Genomic DNA, 22,038 nt, shown 5'->3' with positions numbered 1-22,038 from the left:
GGTGCTTTGTTCTTGTTTGGTCAGTAGTTGCTTTTTTTTTTTTTACTTTTGGATTGTTTTCTAAGCAAAATGAGTCTTCTAACTTACTACCAGAAGTAATAGCAGAGGGCCTTGCTGAAACTCTGTGGGGCGGTGATAATGCCCTCCCTAATTTCTACATGTTTTGATTCCCTAAAAGTTGGAGTTAATTTGGAGCTGAGAGATGCATCCTGTGCTCTCTGTAACTGGGCAGCAGTCCTGACACAGATACAAATGTAACTGGAGTGTCGGTCCTACCTTCTGTGTGGTTGGAGGAAGTGATTCACTCTAAGCAGTGAAGCATCCCCTGGCTTTTAACAGGAGCTGTTGGAGGGGCTGCTGTTTGAACAAGGAGCTTCATCTTCCTGAAGCCAGCACTCACAAAACCGTAAACACGGCACTGGCCAACTCTATTGCCAGGATCGTGGTGGCTTGACGTTCATATGCAACATCTCCAGCAAGGCAGAGAGCTCTGTAGCTCAGCTTCAGAATAAAAATAAATAAGAATAAAGAGAAAACCCTGCTAAAAGCAGTAAGATGATTTGTCATCTTTCCTTTGTGAGGCCATTTGTCTTCTCTCGCATCAAATCTGTTATAAAACAGTCAAACTGTGAAAGTGGAAATCATCCCAGGAATATGGAATATTCATGCACAGGAAAGGCACAACATCCCTTTTGTCTGAAGAGTGGCTCTTGCTCCTTCCCCCCTTTTTTTGCAAGTTCACTAAGGAGAATCATTTTTCTTTAAAAGAATATGAAAGTCTTGAAGTTAGTGGTAAGGATGGTGGAAGTTCCAAGTATTTTTCTTCCTTTTGGTAAAGAGTTTGTAACTGAGTTGAGTCAAGGAGAGAGCACAAGTGAGGAGAAAACCTTTGCAAATTTAACCCTAGTTCCCTCTCACCCCTCTGTCCTCTTCCCTCTCCTTCCTTTCCCCATCCTCTCAGGTCCTTTGTTTGGGGTCTGAACCTGCTTTTTAAAACATTTATAAATGTCTGACCTTTAGGAGATGGGCCAGAGGCCACATGTCACCATCTGTAATTTAAAGCTGTAGGGCTAAAAGCATTTGTAGAGGTTTGAAGGACCTAATTCTGACCCGACCAAAAGAGTGAATTGGAACAGACCTTCTAGAGTCTCCTTCAAGCACTGGGGAGGATGGTGATGCGAGCAGACATGCTGGGTAATTTATGGGCTCAGTGTGCTTGGAGCCAGGTGGTTGCCTGGTCCACTTGGAAACGAGTCATGCACTGCCACCTTGTGACAGGTTTGGGCAGTTGCGGTATGGCTGGTTTGGAACATGCTGAAGAGTTCAGCTAGTGTCTGATGGGAGCTGATTAACCTTGTATCTTGATTTAGGTAGTTGGTGATAGATGAGGGGATTCTCTGAGTCGTTATCTGTCACTTTGCTAACTATCCTGTTAAGAAATAGGTCTTAGGTGAGAGACAGTTACTGTCATTTCCTTTTACATCCTTTATTTTGTGCTTTTTTGGCATTTTTTGGTTTTTGTTTGTTTTTGTTTGGTTTGAGTTTACTTTTTGTTATGGATTGTGGTGAGATTGGGGGATGTTGGGAAGAGAGTGAGAGAGAGTTAAGTACTGATTCAGGCATCCTAAATTTCTACTCTCATGATTTTTGTATATCATTCTGACTGAATGATACTAACTTCTTAAAAGAGCTATATCTGTCTCTTCACTTGGATTGCCTTCCCAATAGTCCAGTCTTCTCGAGAAACTAAGTTCTAATAGGTGTCACCTGTCTCTGATCCTGTCCCTGTGATATGCATAGGGTTACCTTACCCTCTACCACACAGCCCCCAAAGAACAGAGGGCAGTTGGTTACCATTTGGATCAATATATTTCCCCTTTTAGATCATAGAGACATTTCTCAAACACCTTGTACCTCTAAAGTCACTGATACCGAGGAGAGTGGATTCGGGTCAGGAGAAGCAGAAGGAATGAGAGATTAAAGGAAGGAGTCTTAGGAACAGACCATCACACGTTCAGATGGGTCCTTTGCATGTCCCACAGGCTTTAGCATGTTGGCTGCTATGTCCCATTCCACTTGTCATGATCACAGATGATAATGCTATGTATGCAATGGGGACTTTGTTTAATGCTCTAAAAATAGTATGTTTAAGGAAGATATTGGAAAAAATGGAAAGGAAGATATTGTCACCATCCTACTGATGAAGCTAAGATTCAGGAGACTAGGTTATTTATCTGAGGTCCTAGATCTAGTAAGGATCTGAGCCAGAATCAGAAACAGCTCTGACTCCAGATTGCAGCCTTCTACATTCACTACGCCGTGCTGTATGCCACATAAAAATGATTCGCTTTTTTTTAGGTGACTGTTACTACTTAGGCATTTCTATTAAACTTACTTTTCTCGTTTAAGTATATAAGAAAAGAAAGCTGTCATCCCATGATCCTGAAGCAGCTCTAAGAGGAAAATGGAGCAGTGGGTAGAAGCCCATGACTTTTGGCCCACTTTGGTTTCTCACAATGAGAGTGTAGGCATGTTTTACCTGAGTGGAGGAAGATCCTTTTGTTTGGTGCCCTTAGCATGTGATAATTGGCAAGGCATCTTTTTCAGTTGATATTTGGAATGCTCTGGGCATATTGTTAGACAGAACAGGAGGGGGTGGAAGCTCTGTGAAGGCAGAGGGAAGTGTGTGTCAGAATGTAGGAGGTGATGGAGTCCTGCTCTGCCCGTGCTGGGCTACCTAGACTGCACCAGAAATGTGGGGATTGGCTCATAGGTTCTTGGGGCCTTACCGTCAGTGCTTTGGCGAACTGGAGGGGTCAGAGGAGCACAGTCAGGATAGCAAGAAGGTTGTCACAGGATGGCAGGGAGCTGAAGCCGGTTAACCTGGAAGAGAACAGATTTAGTTAGAGGAAGACATCAAATAGTTGAAGTGCTGCCACAGGGCATAGCAGTCTGCCTTGTTCCTCTCATGGCTCTGGAGGGACATGGGCCCACGGGCACCAGTCACAAATGGCAGAGGAAGTCCAGTGTGAGGAAGAACATTCCTGTGTCTCCCCAAATGGAGCTGATTGTCCTAGACAGATTTACTGCCACACTCATGGCTGTGCCTTTCCTGTCTTTGTGATCCTGCACAGAATCTAACAAAGTTCAAATAGGCATTCCAATTTTTTTCATTCATTTATAATGTCTGTTTTATATACCATATATATGTGGTACACGTTTACAAACTTCCACAGCACTAAGTAAATCATTTCAAAATGCAAACGTGAAAAAAAGCTGGCATCATTAGCATCACCAGTAATTTTTAATAGCACCAGTGACTGCGCTGGTCAGTGCAGAGGAGGCACGTGTATGAATTTCTGCACTGACCGTGTCTATTCTCACCCTTACTCAGAAAGCTTCAGATCTGATCCAGACTCTGCTAGACATGAACGTTGTCAGGAGTGGAGCCCTTAGTCTGAGTTTCCCTTTGTGTGCTTTGTCATTTTCCCTTGATTCTTAAATGTACATGTAAAGGGTTGGGTTAGGGCAGAAACAAATTCTGCGCTGCTTTTGTGTGCAGTGTGAGATCCTCTGACACTCAGTAGAGCAGAGGACTAGAAAGTAAAGAAGGGCAGGATGCATTCTAAGATGTGTCTTATATATTTAGGCAGGGAACGCCCCCCCCTCCCCCAGTGAAGCAACAAATGAACAATTTCAAATTAGTTAAAGGCAAGTCGTATATAATTCTAACAAGGAAAGCAGCAGTACAGTGCTGCACATTTGGAAGGCTGGCGTGTCACACTTGCTCAGAGATTACAATGTACTTTTGGAGGCTGCACAGGTTTGTTTAGGGAGTGGTGAAGTGGCCGCTTTCTTTCCCCTGTCCGCCTGCCTTTGGCCACAGGAGTGCATGGATATAGAGCAGAGGCTGTCCCGGAGGCTGGGGGGTTTCCAGGCCGCAGTAGGAGGACTGCGGTCTTCTGGCGAGCAGACGATACCGTTCCTTCAAAATCCCCAGCACTGCTCTACTGACCTAGTGGATGGAAAGCCTGCCACAGATCATTCGCAGGTTTAATATGCTCCTTTGTACTGTTTACCCAAATAACATCGTGACAGACAGCGATTTCTTGCCGTCCCGTGAGGAATGCACATGTGGAATTGAAGAGCACATATCTGGGTCCACACGTCTGGCTAGGGCTGCATGATTATACATGTACATCCCCGTTTCATTTAGGGCTGCTTAAAACCTTACCTGCCACTAAAGTGATTGCATTTCACAGCTAGCTAGACTGTGTGTACTTTAAGTCTCTTCAGAAGAATCACATAATAAATAAGCCAAATCCTAACACACACACACACATTCCATCTTTATGGAAAATGGCTGCTAATCCATGATCATTTTTTTCCAGAAACAGGTTTTATGATAATATAGTAAAAATATTAAATTAGAAAATGCCTCACTAAGGGTTATAAAACCTTACTACACTAGAGATAGGTAATTATCCCCTCTACAGCCTAAATGACAGTTTAAAAGAAATAAAAATGTTAGTGCTCATTACTTGCTTTTGTAGGTTGCAATAAAGGGTAAGTTAAATTTTAATTCAAGGAAGGGCCCCTGCCATCGACCTTCTACCTTAGGCCCAAGTCCTGTTAATTACTCTGTAGGTTATTCTCCTGCGTGGTACCAACAGTAATACGTTTCCTACAGTGGCCATTGAGACCAAGAGTGCGGAGGGGGAAGGGTAACAAAGGGGTAGACATTTCAGATCAGTGATTCAAATCTTGATTCTTAATGTGATAGGGAGCAGGAATTATGTTTTGTTTTGTTTTGTTTTAAAACAGTTCATTATGCATAGCCTTAAGGGGACCTCAAGTATTAAACTGTACACTTACCTGGAGAATCAGATGGAGACAAGGTCAACCTGAAGGACTGATAGTTCAGCTTCTTTGCATGGCTAAATCCCAGTTAGGAAGGATGCTGCAGGGGAAAATGTTCATGCAGTAGAGGCAGCCTGACATCAGTCCCCCAACGGGTTTTTGTAGTTGAGGTTTTAGCTTTAGCTTTGTTTTTCTTGGGATGGCGTAAGGGATGTGCATGTGTTTTGTTTCTTCTCAGATGTTTTCACCTTGCCTTAAGCATTGGCACCAGATCTACCACTTGTCTGTGTTTGGGAAAAGGCTCAGTGCTCCCTGCATCTCAGTCTTCATTCTAAGTGTGCAGACTTGCCAAGGAGAAAGTAGACACAGATAGTCTTAAGGAGTCAATATCCAGACATAGGCTCTTTCCTAAAATTGGTCTGCCGGGGAATACGAGGGTACTTCAAAAAGTTTGAAGAAAAATAGAATTGAAAGATAATAAGGATTCTTCTTGATTCTTCGTGAACATTTTGAAGTACCCTTGTATGCCTGTGCTAGAGGGGCTGGTTCTCCTTTCATCTCGCCTTTCAGGAATGTCTCTCCTGCTTGACATAGAGCCCACCTTGAGTCCATCCTTGATGTAACAGGGACCTTGCCCTGGAGTGGGAAAGCCTCCAGGGCACCAAACATAAGGACAGTTGGAAATATGGGTGCAGGGTTTGAGAAAGGAAATGCCCAAGGACTGAATAACAAATCCCTGCAGATCAGAGGGTTTCCAGGTCTTTATTTTCAACAAAGTTGCAGGAGAACATGAGTTTGGTTGTCAGCTGGTAGATATTAAACCTAATTTTTGGTGATCATTCACTGATATTTTTACTGTATAATTCAGAAAGAATTAAAACAATTGAGTAATATCACTGTGATCAGACTGTTCCATTCTTATCTACTTGTTTATGTGATGAGGTTTCTCAGAGCTTACATCTACAAAAAACAAAAAACAGGAATTGAATTGATGCTGAGCTCTCTTATTGTAGCCATAAATAATATTCATCCACGGATCCATCAACAAATGGGGGGAGCCACATAGATGTCACTGAGGCACATTTCCAATAATATTTTATGTATTTATGAATATTAAATTTTCACTAAAATTATAATACACTGTATTAGTGTGTATATCAATTATATCCTAATAATAATTTGTAATGATAACCCAATCCAGAAGAAAACGTTTTAATCATTTAGAGCCTTACTGTCTCCAGAAATTAAAATATTTTCATTTCCGTTTTTAAATCTCAAAAATTTCAAAAGTGTTTCCATTTACATACTTATTTTTGTGGCCAAGAAGTATACTAGGGTGATTAATAAAAGATTTTCAAGCATGAAACAATTATATTAGGACAAAAATCTGTAGGGAAAAGTCAGGTGAAAATACAAGTTTAAAAAGAAAAAGATGCTCTGAAATTTGCAAGTTAAAGAGTTTGCTTATAGTTATTTAAATGAATGATGATGGGTATTAAATCAATGTGACGTGCAGATTCCATGTGGTACATTACAAAAGGGATATAAGAGTTTTCTTTTAAAAGTTAATACTCAGAACATTCTGGTAATTGTATCTTTAGTGACTATTTAAATTTACTATGAACAACTTTATATGGCAACTTAAAATGTGTGAGGGGGTGGGCAGTTTTGTGCATGCCCAGAGGCTACGGGGCCATGGCCCAAGACTCCTCTGCTGGTCTGTGTGCCCCAGCACTGCTGCCATCACCCCGCAGGTGGAAAGTTCTGCCAGCCTGGATCCCTGGACAGGGAAGGTGAGGTCGAGCTGAGCAGTGGGGGTCTGGGAGGGTCTTCATCCTGGTGGCTCCTGGACCCTGGAGAGGGTCTGCTTTGCCTGTCTCTAGAGTTGGGCTGAGGGGAATGGCAAGAGGAGGAGAAGGGAGCAGAAGAGCCAGATAAGAGGCTGTCACCGTGTTCTTGGTGAGAGATGTCACCTCTGAAATAGTGGAGGCCTGGGGGGCAGCGAAGTTTGACGTGCTTTGAAGGTAAAAACACTACTGATTGGTGGTAATGGGTGAGGAAGATGTAAAAGTTGAAAATGCTTGGGAATGTTTAGATTGGAATAATCCCTGATTCATATTTCTTTCTGTCTTTCTCTCTCTCTCTCTAAAAATATTTTAAGAAACCAGACCACTTGGCTTTCCAAGTTGCTTTGCCATGAACAGCTGCATATGTTTGTTAGCTTTGCCCACCTGAGTGTGAAATGATGTTCTATCAAAACATGGGTTTCAGCATTTCACTTTCTGCTCCTGACATGTGAACCCTGCTGCGGACAGTAACTGCTGCCCTCAGCCCAGGCGTTCCAGCGAGATTGCAGCACCGAGTGGAAGCATTTACTGGCTGGTAATGACGGGGTCTGGTGCACGCGAGCAAGGCGAGGTGGAAAGGGTGTGATTGTGAAGGGCTAAGTAGCGCTGTGCTTCTGCATCCCTCATCAGATGGCGGCATCTTAAAGTCATACTGTCTTTTTTGTCATGCAACTCTCCCTGTAATGCCATTTAATTTTTTTGTGGAAATGGCAGAGAGACTTGCAGTTACTGGCAGATAGGCAGGCCGTAGTATGATAACGTGAAGGCTGGGTAGGCGTTGCAGTTTAGGTGCCTGTGTGTGATGGAGCTGGGGATTTGGAAGCAGCTGCTTTTGGAAGTGAGGCTGCCCGCCGCTCATTTGCATTTGGGCTGAGGCTGCCTTCCACCTTTGTGGGGCTTGTCTGGGCTGGTTGACGGCAAGTCAGACAGATGTATACAGCAGAGGAACAAAAGGAGCTTGGGGTGAACTGCATCCTTTGTCTGCAGGCCTAGGGGGCTGGTTGGTAGTTCAGGGTGAGGGTGCCAGAAAATTCTTGCAATAACATTTCTTTAATAAAATTGGAGGCCCAGTGTTTTCTGGCCTTCACTTTCTTTGCCTGTCTGTCCTGTGTCCCCAGTATGATAAGACTAGTTTACATTTTTGACTTATGCAGTTTCTTTAAGATTTTTAATTTTTACTTTTTTAAAGCTTTGATATGCTGTTCCAGTTGCTGGATTTTCTAATTATAGTGTAGTACCTGTATTCCTATCTACAACTATAGCAGGGTGACTACAAAAAAAGACTGATCAGTTTTTGTGTTGAAGTCTTGCTGAACCAAAATATAGCTCTTTGAAAGGTGGGGTTTTTTTGGTTTTTTTTTTAAAGTCAGATTTGCTGAAGATGGCTCTCAGATGAGAGTAATTTTAAAAGCTTGTTTCCTTAGCAAGGATGGCAGCCTATATTTTTGTTAGATCTTAAAAATGTCAGAGCAGGTATAGCTTTCTTCTGGGGTTGTCGACTGCCTGGCTGTTACCTCGGCCCCGCGTGTGCCTGCCCTCCTTTCCTGGGTGCTGGTGGCTGGAGCTCATGCAGGGTGTAGGCAAGGATTGCCTGCTCCACTGGTGAGTCCTCCATGGCCCTCCTCCCTGGCGTCAGGGGCGTTCTCCCACGTCTGACCCTCGTGGAGCCCCGAGGTTCCTCATGTCTCTGCTGGGACGACTTGGTCTGTATTCACAAGGGACACTGTTCTGGAGCTTCTGTCACAACAACAGGAAGGATTCCTCCCCCCCCCCTTCCCCCTTTAGATTTTCCAGGCCTCGGCAGATAGCTTTGGCCAGATGTTTGTGTGTATGTTGAATTTAATAGCAGGAACAGAGGTTGTAAGTGATCATTTATTTTCAGGAACCCAAGACCCTGGCATGTTATGATTTTTTTTTTTTAATGTCAAAACTCTAGAGTTAAATTAGCCAATCAAATTATTCATTAGACTGAGACTAAAGAGGGCTGGGGAGTGGGGAAGAACCCTGGTTCTACTCCTGAACAGCCGGACATATGAGAGTAATTGGAATCTTGTTGCTGGGTCATTTTCATTGTTTTTCAAGTACTGCCAAGTCCAAGAAAATGTATGAAAACTAAATTATATCCCCCTACATCCGATGTCTGATTGAATCGTCCTCATCGTATGGCAGTCTCATACATCCTAAAGGGCAAACTTATAGAAAACTCATTCCCTAGAGACAGGGTATCCAGCCACACTGGACTATTTACATATTTTACTATTTGATTGGCTGCTTCTGGATTTCTTTTTCCATCATATTTGTGAGTAAGAGCTGTGAGATGCATTTTTAATTACACGGCTGTGTGTTCAGTTGAAGAAACAGATTGGGGTATTTCCCCGCTTCTTAGTTTATTTTTAACCTTGAGAAGTTAACCAGTTTGTTAACCAATTTGTTTTGTTTGTCTTCTAGGACAGAGTTGTATCGATCTCTTTTTGGCCAACTCAACCCTTCTGCAGGGCATCAGGATTGACCTGGCACCACTCTTGCTGCAGGCCTTGAGGCAGGGCCTCCCAGCACCTAGCGGCGCCGTGGCCAGTTTGGCTGCTTGTCCAGATGGAGGAAACTATTGACTATATAGGGCTGAACTAGCAGGGAAATGCGTGGGAAGGTGCTGTGTTCAGAACATGTACCTAATACATGCAAGGACACTGCCCTCCACGTCCTTTCCCCATCACAAATAAAGAGTATTGTTACTGCCACCTCTGCGTGTGATTTCTTAAGCGTCACAGAGAAAGTCTGATTTAGAGCTCTAGCAGGTTGAGGCATTTGTTGGGAGGGTTTTCATTTTTTTCCTAATCAAATGGCCTCCTCGTACGATATAAAACTTTACATTTTCTTTATTTATCCATTTATGGACACCTCGGTTGATTCCATATCTTGGCTACTGTGAATAATGCTGCGGTGAACATGGGAGTGTAGGTGTCCTTACAACGTATCGATTTCATTTCCTTTGGGTATATACCCAGAAGTGGGGTTGCTAGATCATGTGGTGGTTCTTTTTTGGTTTTTTTAAGGAGCCTCCGTATGGCTGTACAAATTTACATCTCCGTCAGCAGTGTGCAAGGGCTCCCTCTTCTCTGCCTCCTGGCTGACGCTTGCTGTCCTTCGTCTGGCTGATCTAGCTGTGCTAACAGGTTTGTGTGATGCCTCACTGTGGTTTTAATTTGCTTTTCTCTAATGAGTAGTGATCCTGAGCATTTTTATATGAACCTGTTGGCCATTTGTGTGTCCTCTTTTGAGAAATGTCTGTTCAGGTCCTTTGCCCATTTTTTAAACTGGTTATTTGTTTTCTTGCTATTGAGTTGTTCCTTTTATATGGACGGACAGATGGAGAAAATGTGGTATGTGTGTACAATGGGTACTATTCATCATTAAAAAAGAAAATTCTGGGGGCCGGCCCGGTGGCGCACTGCTACAGTGCGCCGCTTGGGAGCGCTGCGGCGCTCCCGCCAAGGGTTCGGATCCCACATACAGACCGGTTCTGCTCACTGGCTGAGCGAGGTGCGGGCGCAACGCCGAGGGCTGCTATCCCGTTGCCGGTCCCGGTCCGGTATGGGCGCAACACTGAGGGTTGCGATCCGTTGCCGGTCACGAAAAAAGACAAAAAAAAGAAAATTCTGTCATTCACAACAACGTGGATGAACCTGGAGGACGTTATGCCAAGTGAAATAAGCCAGGCACAGAAAGACAAACACCATATGACTTCACATGAGAGTACTTCAGAAAGTTCGTGGTAAAATAGAATTGAAAGATAATACAAATCTTTCTATGAACTTTTTGAAGTACCCTCGTACGTAGAATCTAAAATAGACTCAGGGGCAGCCCGTGGCTCACTCGGGAGAGTGCGGTGCTGGTAACACCAAGGCCACAGGTTCGGATCCCATATAGGGATGGCCGGTTAGCTCACTTGGGAGAACCTGGTGCTGACAACACCAAGTCAAAAAAATAAAAAATAGTCAAACTCATGGAAGTAGAGAATAGTGATGGTTACCAAGGCTGGGGTGGGGAGGAACAGACAGGGCGTGTTGGTCAAAGGGCACAAAGTTTCCGTTGGGCAGGGGAATAAATTGAGATGTGCTGCACAGCAGGGTGGCTACAGTCAATAATAATGTATGTTTCATTATAACTTAGTAGACCCCCGTGCCAGCCAGCTGCCAAAAAACCAGTAAATTTCAAATGTCTCACTGTAAGAAATGATGAGCAAGGGAGGTAATGGATATGTTAATTTGCTTAATTTAGTCATTCTGTATTGTACCCCATAAATGTATGGAATTACGATTTGTCAATTTAAAATAGTGGTTTTTTAAAAAACTTCACAGAAGGAATCGTTCTGGGGCAGGATGCTGTTTTCTGAGTGGATAATATTCACTGGTTTATCATGGCTTTAAGGAACAGGGAATCTCAAAAAACTTATTTAAAAAAAAAAAACCCAGGAGACTGTGTAACTTGGAGGTATTTGCATATTTGTCCCTAAATACAGATCTCTGGCTTCTCTGTTTCTTCTTTTCACCTGTAAAGATTCTTCCAGAGTCCTTTTCCGTTCTCATCTTTCCTAAATCACTTTTTTGAGATTAGCCCTGGTGTAAATCTAGCAGGAGGAAGGAGTTGATTCACTTGTTTTTTATCCAAAGGTCAAAAGCTGGAAGTTAAATCCCCATAAGCGGGATTTATCGGCCTGCTGTGGTCAACATGCAATGGAAATTATCTTGCATAAGTAACGTGTGCGTGTGGGGCGCCAGCTACAGGACTGACCGGCTCAGTGCTCCTTTGCCCAAATCTTTATTTATAGCTATAGAATTAGAGAAGAAATGTTGAATCTAGGCAACTGAATGCAGTTGTACTTGTTTTTATAGTTAGATTTTGATATGGTTTTAAAATGTCAAAATCAAAGTGACAGATTTTTGTGCCTAGGAATCCTGTGTGTCATAGACTTGATGTCTGGGGATTGCTGCATGGTGCCTAAAAGCTGGACTCCCAGTGAAGTGAGTTCTGACATAACCTGCAACATGGTTTAGTTTTAACATAAATGTGTCTGCTGAGCTCAGGATGGGCAAATAGGAGCAGGAGGGTTTTTCCATCTCATATTAATTGGTGATTTGGTTTTTTTCCTCAGCAGTTACCTCTCAGGCTTGACTGTCAGGGAAATGTTTAATTTTCATTGTGTTTCCAGTTACCCAAAAGATCAATCAGTAGAAATAGGAGAGTTCCCTCACATTCACCCCTTTCAAAATGATCACTTTTTAAAAATACGGAGCATCCCATCCTGTCCATCTAGCCTGAGGATTCCAAATAATGCACAGTAGAGCAGCAAGGAAGTGACCTTAACACTGAACTTTCTGTGAGCCTGATGCTAACCTATGTTTCCTAAACACACAGAACCTTTGTTGTAGTCACCCTGTCTGATAACAAATTTAAATGGGTACTTCAAAATATTTGGAGCCCAGCAAGTTTAAAATGAGTTAAAAACAGGAGATGAGAAAGAAGAAACTGACAGAATTTTCACTAAAGGGAGACTTGCATTTTAAAATTCAGAAGACCACCCTCCTTCCAGCCAAGAATAAATTGGAAACTATTTTAATTGACATGGATACTGCAATTCAACTGTTACTAGAAAGACAGATTAGTTGATTGATTTGCATTTTAATAAAACTAATACTTTACATTTTGGTAGCTAATGCTGATTTTTAAATGAGTTGAGACAGTTATCAAGAGTTTCAATCCAGAGCCCTTTTTCAGTGTTGACTGAAGCATTCCTCTCTTTTGTGTGGAGTTTGCTTATTTTATTTTTGCCCAGCTGACTGCTTCACACACGACACTCGTAAACCATAGACCTTGACGATCTCTCCAGTACAGTAAGGCAGAGCTAGCCACAGTGGCAACGGGGCAGTGCCCCACCTGGCCCAGGTTTGCTCAGACATGGGAGTTGGGAAGGCTGCACTGGGCCTCTTCCTTTAGGATGAAGAAGATGGTAAGGCTGGTTTCTTGTCTTATGTCATTTTTACTTTAAAAATTCATTACAGAAAAGTGGAAGGAACAAATAAAAATAAGACTCAGCTGTAATCCCGCCACCCAGAAATAACTGCTTATTATTAACATTTCGGTACTTCATAGTCCTCTCGCATGAAGAGGTACAGTCTTATGGAATAGCCCCCGTGATTCTCAACGGGAGAGAAGCCAGGGAGCAGACAGGGTAGAAGATTTGGTTTTTACTTTTGGATTGTCTGTTTGAAATTTTTTTACTTATCCTTTCATTTAAAAACAATGGAAACAAAATACTCAGGCAGCCACGTCTACCACCCCTACTTCCCTTCTCCACAGTACACATATGTACTGCCAGTTGAGAACCAGTGATACACAGTTGTCTGCATTTTATTTTACTTTATTTTTTTGGCAGCTGACCGGTATGGGGATCTGAAACCTTGACCTTGATGTTATAACACCACGCTCTAACCAATTGAGTAACCAGCCAGCCCTGTATTTTGCATTTGAATATCAATAGTTCAGTAAAAGATTATTTCCATGTCTTTACAGATGTCAAATTTTAATTGCTAGCTAACAATTCCGTTTGGGGCATATATCGTCAATATATCGTCAATATTTCGTCAATATTTAACCAAATCTGTTGTTGGACATTTAAATTGTTTCCAGATTTTTGCTATTATGAATAATGTTGCAGGAAAATATTGGTGCATGAAGTTTGTTTATTGTTTTTTGAAACTTTTGTTTTTCTTGGCATATATTTTTAAGAGTAAAGTGAACCAAGTAAGAGAGTTGAAATACTATTTTTAAGTCTCTTGGTACATATTATGGAGGCTCGTTTTAGGGCCCTCGTCCACTTCTCAGTTGCCTACACTGGGCCCTCTTCAACAAAGGGTGTCAAGAAGCAGAGAAGAGACTGGCCCAGGAGTTTGATCTTTGGGTTCATTTCATGCTCCCCAGGGAACCCTTCAAATCAGCATCCTCCTCTGGGAGGATTAAAGAGCTGCTGCCTGTAATGTGCTTTGAGTTTCTCCAATAAAAGATGGTAGATAAATAGAAAGTGACATCATCATCTCCCACCCTGGCCCCCTATCCTTTTTCTGGCCACTAGATTGCATATAATTTGCTCACCACTCTTGCCTCTCGTCTTCACACTCTTGCTACTTTCAATGCCTTCACCCTGGGGATCTCCCAGGCAGGTTTTCCTTGCCTTGTATGGGTTTGAGTTCCTTCCAGCTGCTCTATATTTTGCTTTTGGTGTGTGTCCATTTCTCTCCAGGGACACTACCCAAGACCTTTTATTGAGCATCATTTGGAAACCCTGAGTGTCAATAGAAGATCCTGGGGAAAGCCAGCTCCGTCCAGTCCAGTAACAAACTGCATCTCCAGTTTAGGAAAATGGTCTCCTTCTGGAGGTTGATTTTCCTGGTCTCCACATGCATTGCTGAAACCTTTCCAAGATTATTGCCTCTTTACCTCTTACCATTCCACCCAAAGGGAGCTGAGCTGGAGGCTCAGAATTAATCCAAATGTGATATTCATTATAAACCTTGGTACCATTCCCCAGGACAAAGCAGTCACTCTGTATATGGAATGTGTTAACGCTAAGATTCATATCTCCCCTGGGCCAGCCAGACTCACAAATGAGGTAGTTCATGCCTCAGCAAAACTCTACAGACAAGTAGATGGAAAGAATGTCAGGAAGGAGCCTGAGGCTGCAGGTGCAGAAGTGTGGGTGTTCTGTGCCAGGCCGTCTGCCTGCCCTCTGGTGACACCATGATAGTACCACTCTGTGGACTTGTTCTTGTGCTGTGTATTTAATAAAGACAAATACCAACAGTGAGCCTTGTCTATAAAACAAGTGAACCGTGTTTTGTGCATCTTAGCTTGTGTTCCACTTTTTAAGTTTATATATGTTTGTGTATTGGGGTTGGTTGTGCTAGGAATGAAACTGAGCTTACCTTCATGAACAGTGACTTTTTTTTTTAAGCTTATCTACCTCATTTTCTTTGTCTTTTCTTACTTTCTCTTTCTTCATACATTTCAAAAATAATTGCCAGTAATTTGGTAAGTTCATTAACCAATTCTCTCTGAAGTTCAGGCGATCCATATCACCCTGCTGATTTGTATGTGTTCCGTTTGTCCAGCAGCTCTGTTGATGAGGTCGTCATCACCTGCTCCTCATCTGCAGAGGAGAGGAAGGTTGTGAATGCAGCGCGAGTACACCTTATCTAACTTTTGTTTTCCTTGTGTATCTATAGATTTCCTTTACTGCGCCTTTCTTGCCCGCCATGTGAGGTCTGCCAATAGGGTCATTGCCTCAGCAGCATTTATATTCCTGAGAAGTTTGCTTGGTTTATTTCCCCTGGTTCAGGGTTCTTGGAGTTCATTTGTTGAGGTCAAGGATGCTGAAATCTCAGGAAAGAAAATTTAAAAGAATGTGGGGAAAAAACCCAACAACCACCACCCAATCCCACATCACTGATAGGGTAGAAAAAGAATATAAAGTCCCCAATAGACACTGACACTAACACAGAGAGTCCTGTCCCTCCCCTTCCCGCCCCATCTTCCCTTTTATGACCAGATTAGAAATGAGCTCCGTCTCTGCTGGGCTGGCAGGCTCACTGGCACATGGTGCCAGCTCCTGCCTCTTTTCTGCAATTTCCCCTTCCCCAGGTTGGGTAGGTGCTGCATTTAGCTAGGAGCATATTACCAGGTTCTAACAGGAGTTAGGAGCACACAGCTAGCCTTGAAATGGGCTTATGTGATGTTTTGAGTAGTTGACAGATATGAATGAAAGGCGAAGTAATGGAAAGAATCCTGGGCTAGAAATCAAACCTGTTAGGATATGACCTTGAGGAAGTTATTTAACCTCAGGGTCCTCATTAGTAATATAAGGATCAGCTAAACCAGTCTCTAAGACCCTTCCCATTCGGAAGCGATTGTTTCTTAGTAAAAGCAGCATCGTATAATTGAGTTTAGCACAGGTACAAGAATGTTGGCCGCGTATATTCATTCAGATATTTATTGACTTCCTTCTGTGGGGCAGGCACTGGCTGAGGCTTAACAAAGGGCTGTTTTGGCAGGTGACCCAGTCTCTAGGTTGGTTTCTGTTGCCCTCCTCTTCTGTAGAGTTCTGCATATTCTCATTTGGGTTTGATCAAAACCCGTTGAACCCAAAGTTACTACTATTAATCCCGGCCGGTACTCCTGGAAGCCCAGCCTCTGAACCCATTTCCAGGGTTGGCATCACTTTGCCAAGGTTCTGGTTCTCCAAGGTAAGAGCTCAGCCTCGCAGGAGGGCAATAGCCCTGGTGCTCCTGGGCCCTTCCTCTCGGGGCTTTAAAGTCTGGCTGTGAGAGACCAGCATCCAGGAATGCCAGGTGCATTAGTATGCAGGTGTCCCTGATACTGAGCACAAAGCAGTTAGCCTGCTGCTCTGCAATTTCTGGCTTCCCACAGCTAGTGTAGCTCCAAGCCTTGGTTCCTTTGCTTGCATGGCCAGAGCCTACCTCTCTCTTGCTGGGAGGACTGGGGAACCCAGGAGATACCTCTTCTAACCCTAGGAGTGGTCCGGAGCATGTAGACCAGAGATGTCCAATACTGTCTATATGGTAGTCATTAGCCAACGTGGTTTTTGAGCCCTTACATTTTGGCTAGTAGCTACCATATTGGACAGTTCCTGTCTGTATGGCTATTTCCCAACCTTTTGCAAGTCATAGCAAACGTGACAATTAAAAATGGGGTTTAAAAAAAAAGAAAATGGGGTAAATGGTCAACAGATGGGGGAGCAGGAGCTCCAGCTGCCCCAAGGCTGAGGAGGCTCAGAATCTTCACACACCTGTGCCCACCCCAACAGGTTGAGTAAAAGGCCCTGCTCTAGACTTGAGAGGTGGGTGGGAGTGTCACTTGTCTCCAATTTCTTGGCCCTGAGTCCTGGGGTAAGTGGGGTTGGGGGAGTGGTTTCCTGCCTGGTGCTCGGAGTGGTCTGGGGGAGCCCTGAAGCAAACTCAGTCCCCTCTTTCCTCCTGAAGGATGACATTGGGAACAGACTCCCTGCTGCCATAAAATTATTTTCCAGTTTGACTCTTGTGTCCTTTAAAGTTGTAGCACACTGCACTTAGTTTTAAGAGCTAAGTGTAAGGCTAATACAGAACACTTTAAATGTGATAACTAAGAATTCATATTGTTTGAGGAGATAAGTGGAAAAGAGCAGGTGCTTTTGAATTTACTTATCAGCATTTTAGCAGGCTCCTTGTCCCTCCGCACCCCCCACCGAGGTGCTGTGATGTTCTAGGAGGGTCTCAGAATTGGAGGCTTCCCCAGGCTGTGGGGCCACTATTTCATCTGCTCACCTTGCTGTGTAAGGCCAGAGCTCTGTTCCCTGCGGGGAGTGCCGAGCCTCGGGTGTGTGTGTGCAGGAGGCTCCTGCTGGGCAGGGCAACGGGGGGGTTATCCAGCCTGGGGAGTAAGGCCCCCACAACTGGCACCTCAAGCCTTTGGAACCCTGTGTAGAGTGTTCATTTTAAGGTCACATCCTGAGCCTCCAGGAGGAGGGTGAGAGGGGATGAATGTAAGCCCTAGTTCTCAGTTACATAATTAAACCGAGATTTCCCTTCCTGAAGGAACAAAAAGAGGCCAAGGACAGCCTAATTGAAACCTCAAGATTGCTTCTCCAAGAGTGGCCTGAGCAAGTGGGCCAAGGTAGATTCCAGCTGCGGCTGGTGGGGTAGCCCTGCTGTCCACACAGAGGAGGGTCTGCTTGGCGGGGGAGCCTCCCTTGCCTTTGCTTCCTTTTAGGGCAAGCCTTTGCTTCTCCTGGCCCAAACAGCATGACCTGCAGGGAGCTGGCAGCAGCTGACATGCCTGTGTCCTCACGACCGCTCCTGATGTCCAGGCAGCTCTGCCCCCTCCCCCAAACAGCAGCACCTGCACGGCCAGTCTCAAGTGCCACTGACAGTGCCTCTTTATTTACAAGGACATCAGCTAGGCTGGCTCTTCTAAAGTCGTTCATTACCAGCTAAGTGATGGCAAAATAGTGATGCTTTATTAATTGCGGATATGGCTGCTAATTAGAACCCAGGCGTGATACCTGTTTATACACTTGCTCCAGAGTGGAAGGACTTTCTCATCTCTCCTTGCCTCTCCCCCACCCCCAGAAGAGAATTTCAACTTTAAGACAAACAACTTCATTTACAAGTGTGTCTCTAATTAGCTGCAGAATTAGGAAAGCTGAGTTTTCCCCCATAGATCGGCTAAACCCTCGAGGGAGACTGGTGGAATAGAGAGAATCGCATTTCCAATTATTTTGTTGAATTGCTAATTTAGTTATTGTGCCTGGTGTAATTGTGATGGGTATTGGGTGTGCAATTCAATTTGTTTTAAATATTTGTGGGAAGGCTGATCAGTAATGAAGCTGACCTATTTTGTGGCCCAAATTGAGAAAAAAAAAGACTAAAACACAACAGCCACAAAGATATAGTTTGTTTCCATTTTTATTTTGATCTTTCTCATCCCTCTTAAGACCATTGATGCAACAAAAGTATTAAATTAAAAGATGACGGCACTTTGATCTTCTCCCTTTGAAAGCTTAACTATCCTTAGTATTTTAATATACAGATATTTGAGGGCAGAGTTTAGATGCATTGCTGGAGTAGAGTAGTTTCTGCCTCCCAAAGTTGCATTTCTTTGTGTGCCTAGAAATGATTTGGGGTAGTTGACGTTTCAATAGTAGTGGAGGTAGTATCTGCAGCAAATAATGCAAGGTCTTTATAGCCACAAGTTAATTCCTCCTACTGGGCACAAGTCCTTTGCAGGGCCCAGGAACCTGAATGGACAGGAAGGAACCTCCCCTCCAGGCAGCACCTGGTGCAGGGACTGCTGACCAGGAGCCCCACCCAGGGGGCATTTGTATAAAGTTCTGCAGGAGGGAGTCCCTGCTACCAGTTGTATTGAGCCTGTGCAGTTGTGACGAGGGTTAGGTGTGAAGTTCCCTCACTGCAGGTGGTCACTAGTTGGAGCTTCTTGAGGACAAAGCTCAAATTTCCTTCTTCAGGGAAGAAGTTCCCTCTTAAGCCAGTGTCTGGACAGGACGGAGATCTGTGGGGTCATGCTGTTTATATTCCTATTGGGTGCCGAGTACAGAGATCTGTGGGGTCATGCTGTTTATATTCCTATTGGGTGCTGAGTAATAAATCCAGTCTGGGCCTGGGGCAGAGCTGTGGCTTGCAGGGAGGAGCCACGGACATGGCTCTGCTGGGACTTGGGGTCACAGCAATAGAGGGCAGGACCCGAGCTTTCTGCCCTGGTTATTGTGAAACTTGTACGTGAGGACCAGGTATTGTTACAGTCAAGGTTGCTTGCAGGTGATTGCAGCCCAGCACCCTCAGCAGCATCCTGTCAGGCCCTGGCTCAGCTGTCTCCAACACAGGGTAGGGCTGAAGAAAAGGTAGTAATAAATAAAATGGGTCTTGGAAGCAGCTGTTGTAATGAATTTGATCCTAAAAGGATTCATTTTGTATCTCAATTAGCTTAGAAAGGTGCCAGGGTCAATTTCCATGCTTTATAGTTAAAGCTGCTGAATAGAAGTTTAAACCTCATTATTCCTATGTGAGAGATCACCAGGGCCTACAGAAGGAACTTCAGACTCGGGTTCTTCTCTTTTATCAAGCTTTCCTAGAGGAACTGGGAAAGAACAGCTAATGGACACAGCGCCTGACCCTGAAGAGGAGCTGAGTCCTGTGGGAGGACAGACGAGACAGTCATTGTACAAGCAATGCCATGAGCTACAAATAAACCAGCCATCAGGGAGAGCAGGTAGGTGTGGAGGCATGAGGAGGAGTTTGTGGAAATGGGTGCAAAGGCAGGAGGGCGGGCTCTTGAGTGTCTGTGGTAATGTCACAGCCCCTACGCCTTGCTGGGTACATTCCACAAATGTGGAAACATAATTGCAATACAACAGGAAAAGAGCTAAAATAGAGCTACAGTTGTCCCTTGGTACCTATAGTGGATTGGTTCCAGGACCTCTCGCAGATACCAAAATCTGAGGATGGTCAAGTCCATGATATAAAACAGTGTAGTATTTGCATATAACACACATCCTCCCATATACTTTGTCATCTCCAGATTACTTGTAGTACATAATACAATGTAAATGCTGTGTAAATAGCTGTTATAACTGTATTGTTTAGGAAATATTGACAAGAAAAAGTCTATACATGTAGAGTACAATTTTTTTTCCAAAATATTTTCGATCTGATCTGCAGTTGGCTGAATACACGGAACCGACGGATACTAGTCCTTTATCATATATGTGATTTACAAATATTTTCTTCCAGTCTGTTGCTTGTCTTCATTTCCTTGATGATGTCTTTTGAAGCACAAAGGTTAATTTAAAAATTTTTTTTCATCATAGGAAAGCATTAAGTGATTTTGTTTTGTATTGCTTTTTAAAAAATTTTTATCATAGGAAAATAGTTAATTTTGATGAAGTCTAATTTGATTCCTTTGTTCTTTCATAGATTATTTTTTTGTGTCATATCTAAGAAATCTTTGCCCAATCCAAGGTCAGAAAATTTTTCTATATTTTCTTTCAGAAGTTTTATTGTATTAACTCTTACATTTGAGTCTGTAATCCATTTTGAGTTAATTTTTGTTCATGTTATGAGTGAGAAAATATAATTTTGCATATGGATATCTAGTTGTCTTGGCACCATTTGTTGATAAGACTATCTTTTCCACCATTGAATTGTCTTGATTTCTTTGTTGAAAACCATAAATGTAAGGATTTATTTCTAGACTCAATTATGTTCAATTCTGTTTGCTTGTTTTTATACCTCTGAACATAATGAAATCAGGTAGTCTAAGTTCTTCAAATTTTTACCAAAATTGTCTTGGCTATTCTGGGTTCCTTGCATTTCCATATAAGTTTTAGGATAAATTTGTTAATTTCTATAAAAATGCATGTTCAATTCTGTTTGCTTGTTTTTATACCTCTGAACATAATGAAATCAGGTAGTCTAAGTCCTTCAAATTTTTACCAAAATTGTCTTGGCTATTCTGGGTTCCTTGCATTTCCATATAAGTTTTAGGATAAATTTGTTAATTTCTATAAAAATGCCTGCTGGAATTTTGATAGGGATTACATTGAATCTGTAGATCAATTTGGGGAGAACTGTCATCTTAACAACATTGAACAATCCACGAACATGGAAATTTTTTTTTTTATGTTTAATTTCTCTTAGTGTTTTATAATTTCCAGCATACAAGTCCTTGTGCTTTTGTGAAATTATTTCTAGGTATTTCATTGTTTTTGATGCTATTGTCAATGAAAATATATTTTCTTAATTTCATTTTTTAGTTTCTCCTTGCTAGTGTACAGAAATACAGTTGAGTTTTTGTATATTGGTCTTGTAACCTGTGACTCTGGTGAATATTCAATAGTTCTAGTTTTTGAAAATGGATTTCTCATATAGGATTATGTCATTTGCAAATAAAGATTGTTTTAATCCTTTCCAATCTACAAACCTTTAATTTTTATTTAGTCTATTACACTGGCCAGAACCTCAAGTACAATGCTGGGAAATGGCAAGAGCAGATGTTTGCCTTGCTCCATTTTAGGGGGAAAAGCATTCAGTCTTTCACCACTAAGCATGTTGTTACCTGAGGCTTTTCATTATGCTCTTTCTCAGGTTGAGGAAATTCCTTTCTATTCATAGTTTGAGAATTTTTATCTAAAATGGGTGTTAGATTCTTAGATGGTTTTCATGCATCTATTGAGATGATCGCATGGTTTTTGTCCTTTACTCTATTAATATGGTGTATTACATTAATTGATTTTTGGATGTTAAACTAACTTTGTACTCCTGTGACAAATCCCACCTGGCTATGGTGTATACTTTTATATGTTGCTGGATTTGGTTTGCTAATATTTGCCAAGGATTTTTGCATCTATGTTCATGAGGGACATAGGTCTGTAGTTTTCTTGAAGTCTTTGTTTGGTTTTGATTTCTGTATAATAACTGGCCTCATAGAATGAACTGGAAATTGTTCCCTCTTCTGTTTTCTTTTTTTTTTTTTTTTTTTTTCCTTTTTGAGCCCTGCCGCACCGTGCTCAGCCTGTGAGCGCTATGAGCGCACCGGTCATCCCTATATAGGATCCGAACCCGTGGTGGGAGCGCTGCTGCACTCCCAGCGCCACACTCTCCCGAGTGCACCACGGGCTCGGCCAATTATTTCTTCCTTTTTTTTTTTTTTTTCCTTTTTGTCTTTTTTCGTGACCGGCAACGGATCGCAACCCTCAGTGTCGTGCCCG

The 22,038-nt window shown here is 42.8% G+C and overlaps 1 protein-coding gene across 1 annotated transcript in view; it reads left to right on the top strand.

The window, feature by feature from the left end:
- The window catches only part of AATF (apoptosis antagonizing transcription factor), a 101,011-nt gene extending 91,566 nt beyond the window's left edge, over nucleotides 1–9,445 (top strand). Inside the window, exon 11 of the mRNA XM_008569807.1 lies at nucleotides 9,156–9,445. Within this exon, the coding sequence (XP_008568029.1) occupies nucleotides 9,156–9,216 (61 nt within the window). The 3' untranslated portion in view covers nucleotides 9,217–9,445. The remainder of the gene's footprint in view (nucleotides 1–9,155) is intronic.
- The last annotated feature ends 12,593 nt before the right edge of the window (nucleotides 9,446–22,038 follow it).

This window comes from Galeopterus variegatus, unplaced genomic scaffold (assembly GCF_000696425.1).
Source record: "Galeopterus variegatus unplaced genomic scaffold, G_variegatus-3.0.2 Scaffold531, whole genome shotgun sequence".
In the NCBI taxonomy this organism is placed as follows: Eukaryota; Metazoa; Chordata; class Mammalia; order Dermoptera; family Cynocephalidae; genus Galeopterus; species Galeopterus variegatus.
Note: the sequence above shows the minus strand (reverse complement) of the source record. Positions and strands in the feature narration are given on the sequence as shown.